Below are 17536 nucleotides of genomic sequence, written 5' to 3'. Positions count from 1 at the left end.
AACCCGTGACTTCCACCACCTAGATGGACATGGGCAGCAGATGCATGGGAACACCACCACCTGCAAGTTTCCCTTCAATCCACACACCTTTCTGACTTACGAACATATGAACATACGAATTAGGAGCAGGATAGGCCACTCGGCTCTACGAGCCTGCTCCGCCATTCAATAAGTTCATGGCTGAACTGATTACTCCACATTTCCACCTACCCCGATAACCTTCCACCCCTTTGCTTATCAAGAATCTATCTACCTCTGCCTTAAAAATATTCAAAGACTTTGCTTCTACTGTCTTTTGAGGAAAAGAATTCCAAAGACCCACGAGAAAAAATTTCTCCTCATCTCTGTCTTAAATAGGAGACCTCTTATTTTTAAACAGTGATCCCTAGTTCGAGATTCTCCTACAAGGGGAAGCATCCTTTCCACATCCACCCTGTCAGGACCCCTCAGGAGCTTTTCTGTTTCAATCAAGTTGCCTTTTACTCTTCTCAATTCCAGCAGATACAAGCCTAGCCTGTCCAATCTTTCCTCGTAAAACAGCCCACCCATTCCAGGTATTAGCCTAGTAAACCTTCTTTGTACTGCCTCCAATGCATTTACATCCTTCCTTAAATAAGGAGACCAGTACTGTACACAGTACTCCAGATGTGGTCTCACCAATACTCTGTATCGCTGAAGCATAACCTCCCTACTTTTGTATTCAATTCCCCTCGTGATAAACGATAACCTTCTATTAGCATTCCTAATTACGTGCTGTACCTGCACACTAACCTTTTGCAATTCATGCACTGGGACACCCAGATCCCTCTGCATCTCAGAGCTCTGCAATCTCTCACCATTTGGATAATATGCTTCTTTTTTATTCTTCCTGCCAAAGTGGACAATTTCACACTTTCTCACATTATATTCCATTTGCCAGGACTTTGCCCACTCACTTAATCTATCTATATCCCTTTGTAGTCCCCTTATGTCCTCTTCACAAGTTACTTTCCTACCTATTTTGTGTCATCAGCAAATTTAGCAACCACACCTTCGGTCCCTCTAACTAAGTCATTTATATAAATTGTAAAAGGTTGAAGCCCCAGCACAGATCCCGGTGGCACACCACTCATTACATCTTGCCAACCAGAAAATGACCATTTATGCCTACTCTCTGTTTCCTGTTAGCTAGCCAATCTTCTATCCATGCCAATGTGTTACCCCCTACCCCATGAGATTTTATTTTCTGCAATAGCCTTTGATGTGGCACCTCATCAAATGCCTTCTGGAAATCTAAGTACAATACATCCACCGGTCCCCCTTTCTCCACAGCAGATGCAACTCCATCAACGAACTCCAATAAATTGGTTGAACATGACTTCCCTTTCACAAAACCATGTGTCTGCTTGATTACCTTGAATTTTTCTAAATGCCCTGCTATAACGTCTTTAATAATAGCTTCTAACATTTTCCCTATGACCGATGTTAAGCTAACTGGCCTGTAGTTTCCTGCTTTCTGTCTCCCTCTCTTTTTGAATAGAGGAGTTACACTGGCTATTTTCCAATCTAACGGAACCTTCCCCGAATCAAGGGAATTGTGGAAAATTAAAACTAACGCATCAACTATCTCACTAGCCACTTCTTTCAACATCCTAGCATGAAGTCCATCAGGACACGGGGACTTGTCAGCCCGCAGCTCCAACAATTTGTTCTGTACCACTTCCCTGGTGATTGCAATTTACTTGAGTTCCTCCCTCCCTTCCATTTCCTGACTTACAGCTAATACTGGGATGTTATTTGTATCCTCAATAGTGAAGACTGACGCAAAATATCTGTTCAATTCATCTGCCATCTCATTATTTATTATTAATTCCTCAGACTCACTTTCCATAGGACCAACGCTCACTTTGTTAACTCTTTTCTTTTTTAAATATCTATAGAAACTCTTACTATCTGTGTTTATATTTCTAGCTAGCTTTCTCTCATACTCTAATTTTACCTTCCTTATCAATCTTTTAGTCATTCTTTGCTGTTTTTTATATTCTGTCCAATCTTCTGACCTGCCTCCCATCTTTGCGCAATTATAGGCTTTTTCTTTAAGTTTGATACTATCATTAACTGTTTTAGTTAACCACGGATGGCAGGCCCCCCTTGGAATTTTTCTTTCTCGTTGAAATGTATCTATTCCGTGTATTCTGAGATATCCCCTTAAATGTTTGCCACTGCATCTCTATTGACCTATCTCTGATTTGCCAGTTCACTTTAGCTAGCTCTGCTTTCATATCCTCATAATTGCCCTTATTTAAATTTAAAATACTCATCTTGGACCCACTCTTCTCTCCCTCAGACTGAATGTAAAATTCAATCATATTATGATTGCTGCTACCTAGGGGCGCCTTAACTATGAGGTAATTAATTAATCCTATCTCATTGCACAATTCCAGGTCTAGTATAGCCTGCTCTCTGGTTGGCTCCAGAACATATTATTCCAAGAAATTATCCCAAAACATTCTATGTACTCCTTATCTAGGCTACCCTCTGCCCATCTGATTTTCCAAGTCTAAATGTGTATATATACACATTTAGAACTATATCACCATTCCTCTACTGTCACTGGGTCAAAATCCTGGAACTCCCTTCCTAACAGCACTGTGGGTGTACCTACACCCCAAGGACTGCAGCGGTTCAAGAAGTCAGCTCACCGCCACCTTCTCAAGAGCAATTAGGGATGGGCAATAAATGCTGGCCGAGCCAGCAACTCCCACATCCCCCGAATCAATAAAAAAAAAACTTAAACCACTATTTTAACTATGAGAATCTAAATATAATTAAGTTTAAGTTTGACTACACTAGTATTACTATATACATACCTTGTAATTCGATAGAATCCTGCATGAGAGATTGTGTGTGGACCGGTACTCTCACTCATTCCATAAAGTTCAAAAATTGTAATACGGAGACTTAGGAAGAACTCCAATGTTTCTTTGGTAATGGGTGCTGCTCCCGTAAAGCACTTTGTACATTTGTCCATGCCCAGTAAAAGACGAACTTTCTTAAACACCAGATAATTTGCCAAGGAGTATCCGCAGGGCACAGATGTGTTTCTATAAAACAAAAGATGTAAATAACCCCTTTGATCTCACTACACAGCATCGAAAAACAAGAAAAGCAACAAATAGTGGTTAACCAATAAGAAGTTTTTACTTGGTTCATATTTTTTTTTGAGGGAGGAGGGAGGGAAACTGCATGGGACAGAATCAGAGGCACAAAGCAGATTCCAAATCAGAAGGAGCAAAAAGTATGAGGGGGTTTAAAAAATTCTATTGCAAATGGAAATCTGACGCTCAGGTCAGGGGGTGGGGGGGGGGGCAGGGGGGGGGCGGGTGAGGGAAATTACTCAAAGGTGTACTCCCCTGCTCCACCATTCACATTGTCTATTAAACAATAGACGTCCCAGAGTGGTTGGTCTGATAAAAACCCTTTCAAATGGCCCCAACTAAACAACATCTACAAAAGCAAAATACTGCAGGTGCTGGGAATCTGAAATAAAAACAGAAAATGCTGGAAACAATCAGCAGGTCTGGCAGCATCTGTGGAGAGAGAAATAGAGTTAACGTTTCAGGTTGATGACCCTTAATCAGAACATCTGAACAACATCTATGTATTGGGTATCCAAAAAAATACTTGCATACAATTGATCAGCTGTTCCAAGGAAACCACACCACAGAATTGCACAGGCTTGGAAAATGGGGAACAAGGCCACTCTCAGCATTTTCTCCCTCACTCACATATTCAAATGAGGATGTAACATTTCTTTGAAAACAGCCTTCATTGCCACTGGCAAAATCTCTAGTGAGGGGTTGCATTTGACTGTCCAGGGATTAGTACGGAGAGTCAACGAAGTGGCAAACCTTCTTCCCTGACAAATGGAAGTCCAACCGATCAAGGGAACGACTTCAAACAATCCAGAACCAAGAGTGTTAAACCATCAGATGACACTGTAACCCTTTTGCCTGTCTGAAGATAATTAGATTAGGAAGGCCATTCTGATAAACTTAATTCACCATCCAGAAAGGTTCTAAAGTCTCCTATTGTAGCAGCCAAATGTTACTTAAATTATTCCAGGGTTTTCACTTTCAATTCTTTATCTAAAATTCTACTTCATACATTAATCATGCGAGATGAATTTCTACATTTATTCTTATTAGTTTGAATCTGCATCTCCTTGTTCGACTGAAAAAATTTATTCTGAAGTAATATTCCAGGTTCGGCTTTTCCATTCCTGAATTACCTCATTATACCTTCATAATATCACCTCCTTTCCAGGCTGAGAAACCCAAATTTTCCTTGTCTGTCATCATAAAATCCTCTGGGAGACTCCAGCAAACAAGAACTACTCCTCTGAATTGCCTTCAGCCCACAGTGACAAATACAGTTCAAGTATCTTAAAACTGTCAGTGGGCCACTTGGGGCCAAGAATGGGTTGGGGAAGCAAGTAAACAGAAGCAACATATCAGAGTGGGCCAGGAATGGAATACAATCAATCAATCATTCAGGATAGACTCGGCTAGGGAACAGTGAGTAGTAGTTCAAAATGGCTTCTGATGGAGGTTAGCTTCCTTTCCACTTTATCACAATTTATCCAGGTTATCTCTAAACAAGATAAACCATTTCACTTTTTGTATTTCTCTTTTAACACAATGGATGATGTCTGGATTGTGAGGAACACTCAACACCAACACATCTACCACAGTGGACTCATGGCAAAGAGGAGAATGCACCATTTTATGAGGACTGTAGTGTTATGCCATGTAATACATAAGGTATTCTTTGGTTGCTAAAACAAATTTATGGATATTAAGGCCACAATGTTTAACTACTATACAAGCTGCAGGTTAGAAGAGTGGCTGTGTGATTTTCCCAGTGTGATTATTAAAGTTAATTAAGTGAATACATTCTGTATTTTCAATTCCAGCAGAGTTCTTCCAGGAATTCCAAATCACAGGAATTGAGTTTGACACTCAAATGTGTGACAGAAAAATATGGCTTGGTGAACCCATAATATCATAAAATAGTACAGCACAAAAGGAGGTCATTCGGCCCAGTGAGTCTGTCTCTTTCAAAGAGAAACCCAGTTAGTCCCACTCCCCTGATTTTCCCCATATCCCTGCATTTATTTTCTCCTTCAAGTATTTATCCAATTGCCTTTTGAAGGCTTCTATTGAATCTGTATCTACCATCCTATCAAGCAGTGCATTCCAAACCATAACCATTCTTGCATAATGAAGGTTTTTGCTCATGTTGCATCTGGCTCTTTTGCTAATCATCTTAAATCTGTGCCCACTCGTTATCAGTCCTTAAGCCATTGGAACTAGTTTCTCTTTATTTACTCTATTATTTACTCATTTTTAAACACATACATCATATCTCCCCTTAACCTTCTCTGCTCTAAGGAGAATAACTGCAGCTTCTCCGGTCTACCCCAGTAATTGTAATCTGTCATCCCTGGAACCATTCTAGTACATCACTTCTGTACCCTCTCCACAGCCTTCATATCTTTCTTAAATTGTGGTGCTCAGAATTGGACACAGTACTCATGCATTTTTTCTAAGCCCATCAGATATACAGAAGGCTAAATTGAATAGCCCAGGAAAATGGGTCTGGGGATCGCAATGCGCAATTACCCTATGCACGAAGATGCCATGCTGCCTGTTCATTAACATTATTTCTGTGTGCAGTCAGCACTAACTGCACTGTTGATTGGCCACTAGGATCAACAGGCGGCCCGATATTGTTTCTTGCTAGCTGTACTTAAAGCTAGCCTGTCGCTCTTAAAAGGGTAATGCATTGCGGCTGGAGTAGGTGAGTTGAATTTGACCTGGGAAGGAGAGCAAAATAGCTGAACATGGGAGAGAGTGGGCATCTAGCTTCTCCAGCACTGCACTGGAAATCTTGATGGAGGAGGTGGAAAAGAGGAGAGTTCAACATAAAAACAGGTTTCGTGGCATGCTGAAGTAAACTAATACTGGTCCTGAAAGAAGAATAAAAGACTTGACTTATTTAGCATTTATCTGAAAAGTGCCTCACATACACTGAATTATTTTGAAATACAGGCAGTGTTACTTTTTAATCAAACATTGCAGCAATTTGTACACAGCAGGATACCACAAACAGCAATGAGATGAATGTTCAATTAATTTTTTTTTAGTAATTTTGGTTGAGGGAGGAATGTTGCGCAGAAGCATTCCCTGCTCTTCAAATAGTGCTTTGACATCCATACGAGCAGGCAGATGAAGCCTCAGTTTAATGCATCATCCAAAGAATAGCATGTGAGATTGGGCTGGGTGTGAGCTGTCAGTTAAAGGAACACTGTTTAAGATGGGATACAGAACAGGATAGTGATCCAGCTAGGACTGATTTTTTTTGCCCCACTAGAGTGCAATTGCCAAAAAGTTATGTTAAACCTATATAAAACATTAATTCAGCCCCAGCTGGAGTACTGTATTCAATTCTGGGCACCACACTTTAGGAAGGACGAGAAGACTTTGAAGGAGGTACAGAAGAGATCTACTAGAATAGTTCTAGGGATTGCAGTTATGTGGACAGACTGGAGAAGCTGGGGTTGTTTTCCTTAGAGCAGAGAAGGATATGAGGAAATTTGATAGAGGTGTTTAAAATCATGAAGTGTTTGGATAGCGTTAATAAAGAGAAACTGTTTCCAATGGCTGAAGGATCAATAACCAGAGGGCACAGATTTAAGATGATTGGCAAAAGAACAAGAGGTGATACAAGTGGTTGAGATCTGGAATAGACTGCCTGATAGGTTGGTCGATATTGATTCAATAGTAGCCTTCCAAAAGGAATTGGATAAATACCTGAAGGAGAAAAACTCGCAGAGATATGGAGAGGAATGGGGCGAGTGGGACTAACTGGATTGCTCTTTGAAAGCAAAAGTGAAATAGAGCAGATGCTGGAAATATAAAATAACAGAAAATGCTGGAAATACTCAGCAGGTCTGGCAGCCTCTGTGAAAAGAGAGAGAGAGTTTTTCTTGCTCTTTGAAAAAGCTGGTGAATACTCAATGGGTCAAATGACTCTGTGTGCTGTATAATTTTTATGATTAAAGCTGAACACCTGCCACACCAACAATGCCCTTGCTGTTGCCTGTCAGCCAGGCAGCCCAGACTGCTGGCACCCATGCTAAGATGGTACAGTCTGAAGCCAGGCCTTGTAGGCCCAGAGCTGCTCGAGATCATCCTCCAAGGTCATCTGCTGTCTCCTCCACTGAAAGTCAGCAGCCTTCCATCACTGGGATAGCTGTCCTGTACTAGGGCAAGGAAAGGAAGTCAGACACTAAATTCATAACAATATTTGAGCCTAAATAAGGATGATTTCCAACCGAATGCCTGCTAGTGCATCCATTCTGGGAGCAGCTGGTTCGTGTTGAAGCCTTGAAGTCAGCAATGAGTACTAGCACCGATGACACACCCTGTAGGCTTTTGAAGTTTGAAATAACTACAGAAAGTACCAAAACTGTGCAGAATTGTAGCAAGAGGCAGAAGAAATCAATGAGCTGATCCCTAAAGCTGCTGAATATGTGTTCAGCTGTGCGAGGTTAAGAGGTGTTACTGGAGCGTGGTGCTCCAAAATAGTAGCACTGCACGCTGAGTGATGTCAGGATCTGCCTTCTCTGCATACTTCTAGCACACATAACTGCACATGGTAAAGTCTTTACCAAGATGGCGACCATTGTGCATCATGTCAGAAGTGGCACATGCGCTGCGGACACCATTTGCTTGATATACATGATGGCTAGTATACCATGGTAGTGCTATTTCAATAATCAAGAATGTTCCTTCTGTGTGCTCCATTCTGATCTGCAGCTTTATTTAAACTGCAGTGCAAACTGTAACCCCACACCATTTAGAAGGCCTTAAATATACAAAAGGTAACTTAGCACCATCAAGGTGTTATTTACGTACTTACGTTTGTTCTTGCATTCAGTGTACCTTAAACAGGTGCGAACCAGCAAGCACAGCTGTTTCTGCCCAAAATAAACAGAGTGCTTACAATGCTACAACCAGCCTTTTGGTCAATATAAGTCACCGCCCGAATTATATGCAGACTTTTAACTGGTGAGGATTGTACTAGAGAAATGTCCTCAAGCACAGCCATAGTCCATAACATGGTTAATTATTCCCCTCCCATATTCTGCTGAAGTCAGAAAGGCCATTCCTTTTGTTAAAAACGTTGTACTTAATTGTACTAAACCTGTAATTAACTACACCAACACTATTCAAAAAGAAATTCAACGACAAATAGCAAGTGAAAGTTAATATGGGAAACTGTGATGTCCTACATGCAGGAAGAAAAAAATTCAGAACTATCTGAAACTAAACAGAGCCATGGGTCACAGCTTGTTCAAACATGTGAAAGGGAAATTCACCAGAAAAAGTGAGGGATGCTTTTTTTTAATGTTGTAGTTGAATAACTTATCGCTGTTATCTTAAAACAGTGAAACAAAAATGTTAGCAATATATAGAATGGATTTCTGGATAAGACAGTGGAATGGAGGAAAAATCGTTTAAAGAGCAGATGGATGCTGTTGTGATGCTGAGGGGAGGAGAAATGAAGTTGATCATCTGTCTGGTGTGTTCTGTCCAGGACAGGTCCTAATTCAAGTTTCACATGAGATTCTCAAGCTGTTTACTAGTGAAGAATTTCTTCCCTATTAATCACAGTCCCAATGTGGAGTACCCCACTGGATGTTAACTCAGTATTCAGAGACCATTTTCTAGTCTCCACTCGCCAGAGATATCTGGAATGGGGATCCTACCTTTCACCTTTTATCTCAGTGGCAGGAATGCTACCAGAAGGTCAAAGGCTCATTCCAGAGAAAGATGAGTGCGGGTTTTTTCCTGAAAGTAATGGGCTGAATGGCATTGCTTATCTGTATCAATGTTGAATTGGACAACCACTACAAAACTAGACTTGAAGCTAAAAATTTAAATCTTGTTTTATTACAAAAAAAAAATTATCTTTGATAAATCAATGCATAGCATGAAAGATAAGCACAAATTAAAGTACCGGGATTGTTTCCACCCGAGACAAACAGGACACTACAGGGCCAATTGCAATTATCAACGGGAATGCAGAATCTCAATCCTGCAGGAAGGCTTCATCGGGGTCCAATAAACGTTAACTGCGTGACCTGATTTGAATGCTGCAAATCCACTGTTCACCTGTTTCTGACGGAAAGCAGCAGCTGACCGGTAGAGGGAGGAAAGAGCCAACCGGCACGGAGAGAGGTTACTCAGGAAGGGGCAGTGCAAGGATCTCGTGGCTGGGGATGTATTGAGGTATGGATGGGGAGCCCAGGGTGGTGGAGGCCCAGACTTTCCTTGTGGGCTCCAAAGACTTTTTTTTTTAATTCGTTTGTGGGATATGGGCATCGCTGACTAGGCCAGCATTTGTTGCCCATCTCTAATTGCCCTTGACAACTGAGTGGCTTGCTAGGCCATTTCAGAGGGCATTTAAGAGTCAACCACATTTAGGCCAGACCAGGGAAGGATGGCAAATTTCCTTCCCTGAGAACATTAGTGAACCAAATAGGTTATTACAACAATTGACAATGGTTTCATAGTCACCATTAGACTAGCTTTATTAATTGAATTCAAATTTCACCATTTGCCATGGTGGGATTCAAACCCTTGTCCCCAGAGCATTAGCCTGGGCTCTGGATTACTAATCCAGTGACATTATCACAACGCCACTGCCTCCCCACTCTGACTGCTCCTGACCTGACTAAAAGACTTGCATTTTTATAGTGCTTTTCAGAACAAGACATCCCAAAGCACTTTACAGCCATTGAAGTATTTCTGAAGTGTAGTCACTGTTGTAATGTAGGAAACACAGCAGCCAATTTGCACACAGCAAACTCCCACAAACAGCAATGTGATAATGACCAGATAATTTGTTTTGGTGATGTTGATTGAAGAATGAATATCAACCAGGGATAACTCCCTTACCCTTTTTCAAAATAGTGCCATGGGATCCTTTACATCCACCAAAGGAGGCAAAAGGGCCTTGGTTTAACATTTCATCCAAAGGCCACCACCTCCAATAGTGCAGCACTCCCTCAGTACCTCACTGGAGCCTTGGTTTTTGTGCTCAAGTCCTAGAATGGGACTTGAACACATAACCTTCTGACTCAGAAGCGCGAGTGCTACCAACTGAGCCCATAGATTTTTTTTATTTACCTGAGAGGGCCTTGCTGGCTTCCTAACAGCTTCACCTGGATAGACGGCCACAGTGAGCTGCTCAGGAGTGGCTTAGTGTTACCTCGGCCCCAGTTTTGCGTTTATTTATGCTCCAACCAAACTGCAGCAGGAGACTCTTCCCCACCAAAATCACAGTATTTAAATGAGGAATGGACAACAACACGCCAAGAAATATTGTCGCTTCATTTTAAAATTACCTCTTACACCCCACCAATACTAAAACATTCAAGTATCCTCACAACATATATATATATTGTACATTGAAATTTTTTAAAAAGCTCATTCTTCCACCTTAACTTGACAGTCAACATAAACATCAAAGTAAATGCAAGAGTTGTCAGGGTGTTCAGCTTAACTGACCGTTGCCCCTCAAAAAGAAAGAGGGACCGTTTTACTTTACACACAGTGGTGAATATGCAGATCAAACTGTCTGAGGAGGTTGATAACATTAACAGAATCGGGAGGAAACTGGACAAATTTTTGGCAGAGAAAGGGTTTGAGGGTAAACTATACTGAGAGCTTCTTGTTACTTTAAATCAAATTTTGGGACCAACCAGATGAACTGGAACAATGTCTTCAGTCCTGTACATCCCAATGTTCTCATGAATACTTGTTTTACTGTTGTACAAACTGCATTTAAAAATGTTCATATTTTGACATACCCATTCATCTTATTATACCCTGTTTTCAGGCCGATACCCTTTGCCCATATAGCAATCTTTCTTCTCAAAAATGATGATTGAGCACTAGCATCTTTCATTTTTTCCTCCATTTTCTCCCAAACACGAGGTACTCCTAAAAAGGCGGTGGGCTGTACTTCTCTCATAGTGTTCACTAAGGTACCCTAAAAAGAAACAGAAAACAAGCTGACATTAAGAAAGCTAACATTCAATACTGTAGAACTGATAATGCAAATTTCAATTTGTCAAAGCTTGTGCTTAAACAATGCAAACCCACAAGCAACTACCCAGATGGTCTAGTGAGGAAGGTCCTGCTTAGTGCACCACCAAGAACCAGAAGATGGCAGGTCCAAATCATAATCTGTGCTGATTATCTCATCTCAGGCAGGGCAATAATTGTAGTGTTACAAATCGCACGCATGTTGGGCACGGCGGAATACAATCTTGCTCCTCCTGGTCCAAAAGCAGTGCTGGAAAGGCACTTACCTCTTCCATAAGGCAGTCGTCACCTCCCATTAACTGCTGGGTTTGCTGAGACCCGGGAAACCCAACCAGCCAGAGTTCTAGCTGAAAGAGGGATAAAATCTGAAGCAGACAGCCTCATTAAAATATTTAAATGAACCACCCACCTCTTGGGAGCAGATTGGTTGCACATCCCCTATCTGTTAACACCAGAAGTGGTGAAAATGAGACGGGTTGGGTTTGAGGTTTTAAATTTTAAACATCGCATCCGACCAAAACCCATTTGTTTTTGGGCATTAAAATTACACTAGGCTCACAATCAGAAAAGATCATTGAGGGCTAACATAACCAGTAAGGGTAGTCTTTTTCAAGAGACAGGAAGATTTATTTTTCTCAATATAATCACAATAATGAAAATTTGATGCAATGTGGTTAAAATCATTTGGTAAATAAGTAGGAGGGTTTACACACTGGGCTTTTGCTTCCAGCACTTGGATTTACATCCAGCTCAGATTGATGGTCAGAAGAGTGAAATGAAGGCCCAAATTTCCTGCCATTCATAACTAATGGGTTGAAAATCAACCCAAAGTCACAATTCAGTTTCTACAGTATAGAACTTCCAGTAACTGGTAACTTCACTCAGAGGCCATGGTAACTGTCAAGTACTAGTGATGCAGTACAGGCTGCTCAAGGGGATGGGGCGCAGTACAGGGAGTTTTATATCCAAACTTGGTCAATGCATTCTGAATTCTGCTCTCGAGATGGCTGCAGTGGAGAAGAGACTCGCTCACCTCCTTCTGGAATGTGCCTTTAGCAAAGCAGGTCTGGAAAGAGATGCAGTGGTTTTCGTAAAGGTTCATCATGAGCAGCTCTGTAATGCAGGATTCTATGCTCTATGGGCTGTTCTCAGGGATGCACACTGAGGTAAACATCAACTGCTGCTGGAGGACCAGTGGTGAAAGATACATTTTGGTCTGCCCAAAATTTGCTGATCTTCAAGTGCAAAAAGCTGTCATCAACCGAGACTGAAACATTCCAAGGTCTAGGACTACGTGCTGAGGGACGCACTAAAACATGGCGCAGATGCCGCAAAGGCTCAATGGGGAAAGGCCATTGTGTAAGACCCTCTCTCCATAGTATACCAAGGAGCTGGAACCTGTATAAAACCCCTCAGGCTGTATGTACCAGAGAATGTTCAACATGAAATGTCAATGTACATTGTAAATATAATCTGTAATGGCAAATCTAGTGAGGCACCTCAGGTACTGTATCTAAACAAACTGATCTGTATTGCACTTTATGTAATGTCAAATTTGAACTGTTACGAAATGTATTTTTATAATTTTTATGAAGTATATTTTTGAAAAATAAATTCTGAATTCTTAAGGACAACATTGGATAGATTTTCTCCCCCTTTATCTAGAGGTTTTGTACATTGCGCCCCTACAGTCACGGCCCATTTTCGATCTGCAGATAAAGCAGAAAATGGCTCGGCTGACCGCCACTGAGCAGCAGCTAGGTACGGGACAGACCTGCGCCACATATAGCAACACCGAGAATGCCTCGCACCTGACGACCAGGTTCTTACCCACAATGGAGAGGGAGCAGCACTCCCAAATGCCCAGTTGCTGTTTCACCATGGCTACTCGTGCCTTCCAGCTTTTGGCACATGCCCCAGCTCCCCCGAACCACATCCCAAGGTAGTCTGATCCGACGGTGAAGGAGATAAAGGATCGGTTGGCCCAGTTCCCAGAGAACATGCTCTCTTGCCTCGATTTACTTTGGCTCCCAACGCCAGTTCGAGCTGGTCAAAGATGCTCATCAGCCTATGAACCGACAGTGGATTTAGGCAGAAGACGGTGCCGTCGTCCATGCATAGGGAGGCTTAGACCTGAGTGCCTCTGCTTATGCCGCATCCTTCCTGATGAACTTGGCAAAGGCTCGATACAGCACACGAGCAAGACAGGGGAGACAGGAGAGCCCTATCTGACTCCAGATTTGATCGGAAAGCTTTCCAATTCAAACCCATTGATTGAAACTGCGCTACTGATATTTGTGTAGAGCAGTTGGATCCAATTGCGGATTCCCTCCCCAAACCCCATTTTGGAGAACATGTCCATCATGTGGGTGTGTGATATTCTGGTCCAGGCTACCGAGGCAGGTGTCCACACCCCTGTCCCGTACATTGGCGATCATATCACTGATGCTATCAGAGACCTTCCTGCCAGGTACAGTACAGGTCTGATTGGGGTGAATCACCAACTCCAGAGCAGGAGTGACCCAACTGGCGATGACCTTGGATAGAATTTTGTTGTCCACATTAAGCAGTGAAATGGGCCGCCAATTTCTAATTTCCTCCCTCTCCTCCTTCCACTTGTAGATGAGGGTGATGATGCCTTTCCTCATGGATACTGACATGCTGCCAGCCAGAAGCATACTCTCATACACTTCCAGTAGATCTGGGCTGATCCATTTCCACAGAGTCGAATACAACTTGGCTGGTAAATCATCGCTAAGGAGGGCAGGACTGCATACTAAATATTCCTGGATACAAGATGTTCAAGGAAAAGTGGGAAAGGGGAAGAGTTGGCAGTTCTGATTAAGAAGAAAATTGCAGTGCTGGACAGAGAGCACATCTCACAGGGGTTAAGGACAGAATCTATTTTACTAGAGCGGAGTTGACCTAGAGAAATGGTACAATTACATTGTTCGGTGTAGTTTATAGGCCGCCAACTAGCAGGAAAGATGTAGAGGAACGAATTTGCATGGAAATTACAGAGAGGTGCAACAACTATAGAGTAGTTAAAATGGAAACTTTCATTATCCAAATATAGACTGGGATAGTAGAGTGCAAAGAAGGGAGAGCGGCAAGAGTTCCTACAGTGTGATCAGGAAATTTTTCTACAGCTGTATGTTTCCAATCCAATGAAAAAGGAGGTACTGCTAGACCGGGTTCTTGGGAATGAGGTGTGCCAAGTGGATCAAGTATCAGTATGGGAACATTTAGGATACAGTGATCATTGTATCATAAGATTTAGGTTAGCTGTGAGAAAAGGACAAGGAACAATCCAGAATCAGAAAAATTAACTGGGGGAAGCTAACTTCAATGGGGGTAAGAATGGATCTGTTCTCGATAAATTGGAATCAAAGGTTGGCAGGCAAAATGGTAAGTGAACAATGGACTGCCTTTAAAGAAGAGATAGTTCAGGCACAGTCAAGGTATAGTTCCATGAAGGGAACAGATAGGGCAAACAAATCCAGAGCTCCCTGAATGACAAAAGAAATAGATATTAGGATGAAAAAGCAAAAGTGTGCTCATTACTGATGACAGGTGAATAATACAACTGAGAACCAAGCTGAATATAGAAGGTTCAGAGGGGACATGAAAAGCAAATAAGAGAAGTAGACACAGTATGAAAAATAAAAGGGAATCCAAAAGTCTTCTATGAGAATATTAACAGTAAAAGGGTGGTGAAGGGAAGAGTGGGGCCAATTAGGAACCAAAAAGGGGATTTACACATGGAAGCAGGGGGCATGGCTGAGGTATTAAATGAATATTTTGTATCTGTCTTTACCAAGGAAGATGATGCTGCGCAGGTCATGGTAAAAGAGGAGGAAATTCAGACACTTGAAGGGTTTAAAATCAATACAGAGGAGGTATTGGATAGGCTAGTTGTACTAACAGTTGATATGGCACCAGGACTGGATGAGATGCATCCAAGGATACTGACGGAAGTGAGTGGAAATTGCAGAGGCACTAGTCATATTTTCCAGAGTGCCTTAGACTCGGGCGTTGTGCCAGAGGACTGGAGAATTGTAAAGATAAGCCCAGCAACTACAGGCCAGTCAGTTTAACTTCGGTGGTGGGCAAGCTTCTAGAAACAATAATTTGGGACAAAATTAATAGTCACTTGGGCAAATGCAAGTTAATCAGGGAAAGTCAGCATGGATTTGTGAAGGACAAATCATGTTTAACTAACTTGGAATTTTTTGATGAGGTAACAGAGAAGGTTGATCAGGACAATGCTGTTGATACGGTGTACATGAACTAAAAAGCATTTGATAAAGTGCTGCAGAACAGACTTGTGAGCAAAATTATAGCTTATGGAATAAAAGGGACAGTAGCAACATGGATACGAAATTGACTGAGTAACAGGAAACAGCGAGTAGTGGTTAATGGATGTTTTTCAGACTGGAGGAAGGTTTGTAGTGGAGTTCCCCAGAGGTCAGTTTGGAACCCTTGCTCTTCTTGATATATATTAATGACCTAGACCTTGGTGTACAGGGCACAATTTCAAAATTTGTGTATGATACGAAACTTGGAAACATTGTGAACTGTGAGGAGGATAGTGTAGAACTTCAAAAGGACAAACAGGTTGGTGGAATGGGCAGACAAGTGGTAGATGAAATTTAGTGCAGAGAACTGTGAAGTGATTCATTTCGGTAGGAAGAACATGGAGAGACAATATAAAGGGTACAATTCTAAAGGGGGTTCAGGAGCAGAGTGACCTGGGTGTATATGTGCACCCATTGAAGGTGGCAAGACAGATTGAGAGAGCAGTTAATAGAGCATACAGCATCTTAGGCTTCATTAATAGGGACATAAACTTGTACAGAACTCTGTTTCAGCCTCCACTGGTCCAGTTCTGGGCACCACACTTTAGGAAAGATATGAAGGCATTGGAGAGAGTGCAGAAAAAAGTTCATGAGAATGGTTCCAGGAATGAGGAACTTCAGTTATGTGGATAGATTGCAGACATTGGGACTGTTTTCTTTGGAGAAGAGGAGGTTGAAAGGAGATTTTTTTCCCCAAAGGTGTTCAAAATCATGAGGGGGTATGGACAGGGTAGATAGGGAAAAACTGTTCCCAGTGGTGGGCGGATCAAGAACAAGGGGACACAGATTTAAGGTAATGGGCAAAAGAAGCAATAGCAACATGAGGAAAACCTTTTTCACACAACAAGGGGTTAGGATCTGGAATGCACTGCCTGAGCGTGCAGTGGAGGCAGGTTCAATCTAGACATTCAAGACAGATTTGGATTGTTATCTGAAAAGAAAGAATGTGAAGGCTATGGGGAGAAGCACCAGGTAAATTTCTCGTTTGGATAGCAAGCACCAATACGACAGGCCAAATGGCTCCTTATGTGCTTTAACAATTATGTGATTCTATGATCCTTAGTATGTCAGGCTGCGATGATGTTCACAGAGCTCTCTCTATGTATCTTTTGTAAATAGAAACACGAGCACATCTCATCCTGCTCCACGGAGCAGACTCTGGAACGGAAGATGATCTTGGAGGCCTCCATAGCAAAGAGCGGGGCCTGCTGGATCTTCACCTCTTGGAGATCCTCCTTGACATCAACCCCATCGACTGCAACAGGAGCAGATTCTGCATGCTTTGCAGTCAGGACATTTCCCTCCATTTCTCTCTCTCTCACCTTCTGAACACCTTTGAGGATGAAGAACCATGAACCTCTTGATGCTCGCCATGATCGCTTCCCACCAGTGTCGGGGACTCAAGAGGGGTTTCAGGGTTCTCCAACCTTGGTAATCCCTGATGAATTCCTTGATGTTTTCTGGGGTCACACTCACCTTTCATGTCCCTGCCAACCTTCTCCTTTCTGTAAGTGACAGTCAGCCAGTAGCTGGCTGTGGTCAGAGAAGATCAGCTTGGCAACGGTGGATATGACTGTAAACGCTCAGGTCACAAACAGGAAGCTGATCCTGGAATGATTGTACCATCTAACCTCAACCAGGTGTATCTCCAGGGTTTCTGAAAACGTCATATAGCTTGGTGCCTTTTACCATTTCCATCAGGACTCTGGACATGGTGTCCAGTTTGCTGTCGGCTCTGCTGGATCGTCCAGCCACAAGTCACCACCTAGAATGACATTGTCAACAGCAGTGGGAGCTGCTGAAGGACAGTCAGCTGCTCGCTGTTCGGAGCTGGGGCATACACATTGATAACCGGAGTGGTGGGCTCTCATGCATTACGTCTGCTAAGAGAAGGCAACCGTCCACTACCTCTAACTTCAGAGATGAAGTTGCCTCCCCACAGCAGAATACCCAGGCCAGAAGAACGGGAATATTTTCCCCCTGACCAGATTGATGGCCCTTGGGACCATCATCGCAACC

General features: G+C 42.3%; 1 protein-coding gene across 6 annotated transcripts in view; it reads right to left on the bottom strand.

The window, feature by feature from the left end:
• LOC137370161 (long-chain-fatty-acid--CoA ligase ACSBG2-like) overlaps nt 1-17536 on the bottom strand; it is a 184085-nt gene that overhangs the window by 54803 nt on the left and 111746 nt on the right. For all 6 annotated transcript variants that reach the window (XM_068032432.1, XM_068032440.1, XM_068032449.1 and 3 more), the window contains 2 exons: nt 10922-11103; nt 2850-3083 (listed from right to left, as the gene is read on the bottom strand). In XM_068032432.1, the coding sequence (XP_067888533.1) occupies nt 2850-3083; nt 10922-11103 (416 nt within the window). The remainder of the gene's footprint in view (nt 1-2849; nt 3084-10921; nt 11104-17536) is intronic.

The sequence above is a fragment of the Heterodontus francisci genome, chromosome 1 (genome assembly GCF_036365525.1).
Source record: "Heterodontus francisci isolate sHetFra1 chromosome 1, sHetFra1.hap1, whole genome shotgun sequence".
NCBI lineage: Eukaryota > Metazoa > Chordata > Chondrichthyes > Heterodontiformes > Heterodontidae > Heterodontus > Heterodontus francisci.
This window is presented reverse-complemented; position numbering and strand designations above follow the sequence as displayed.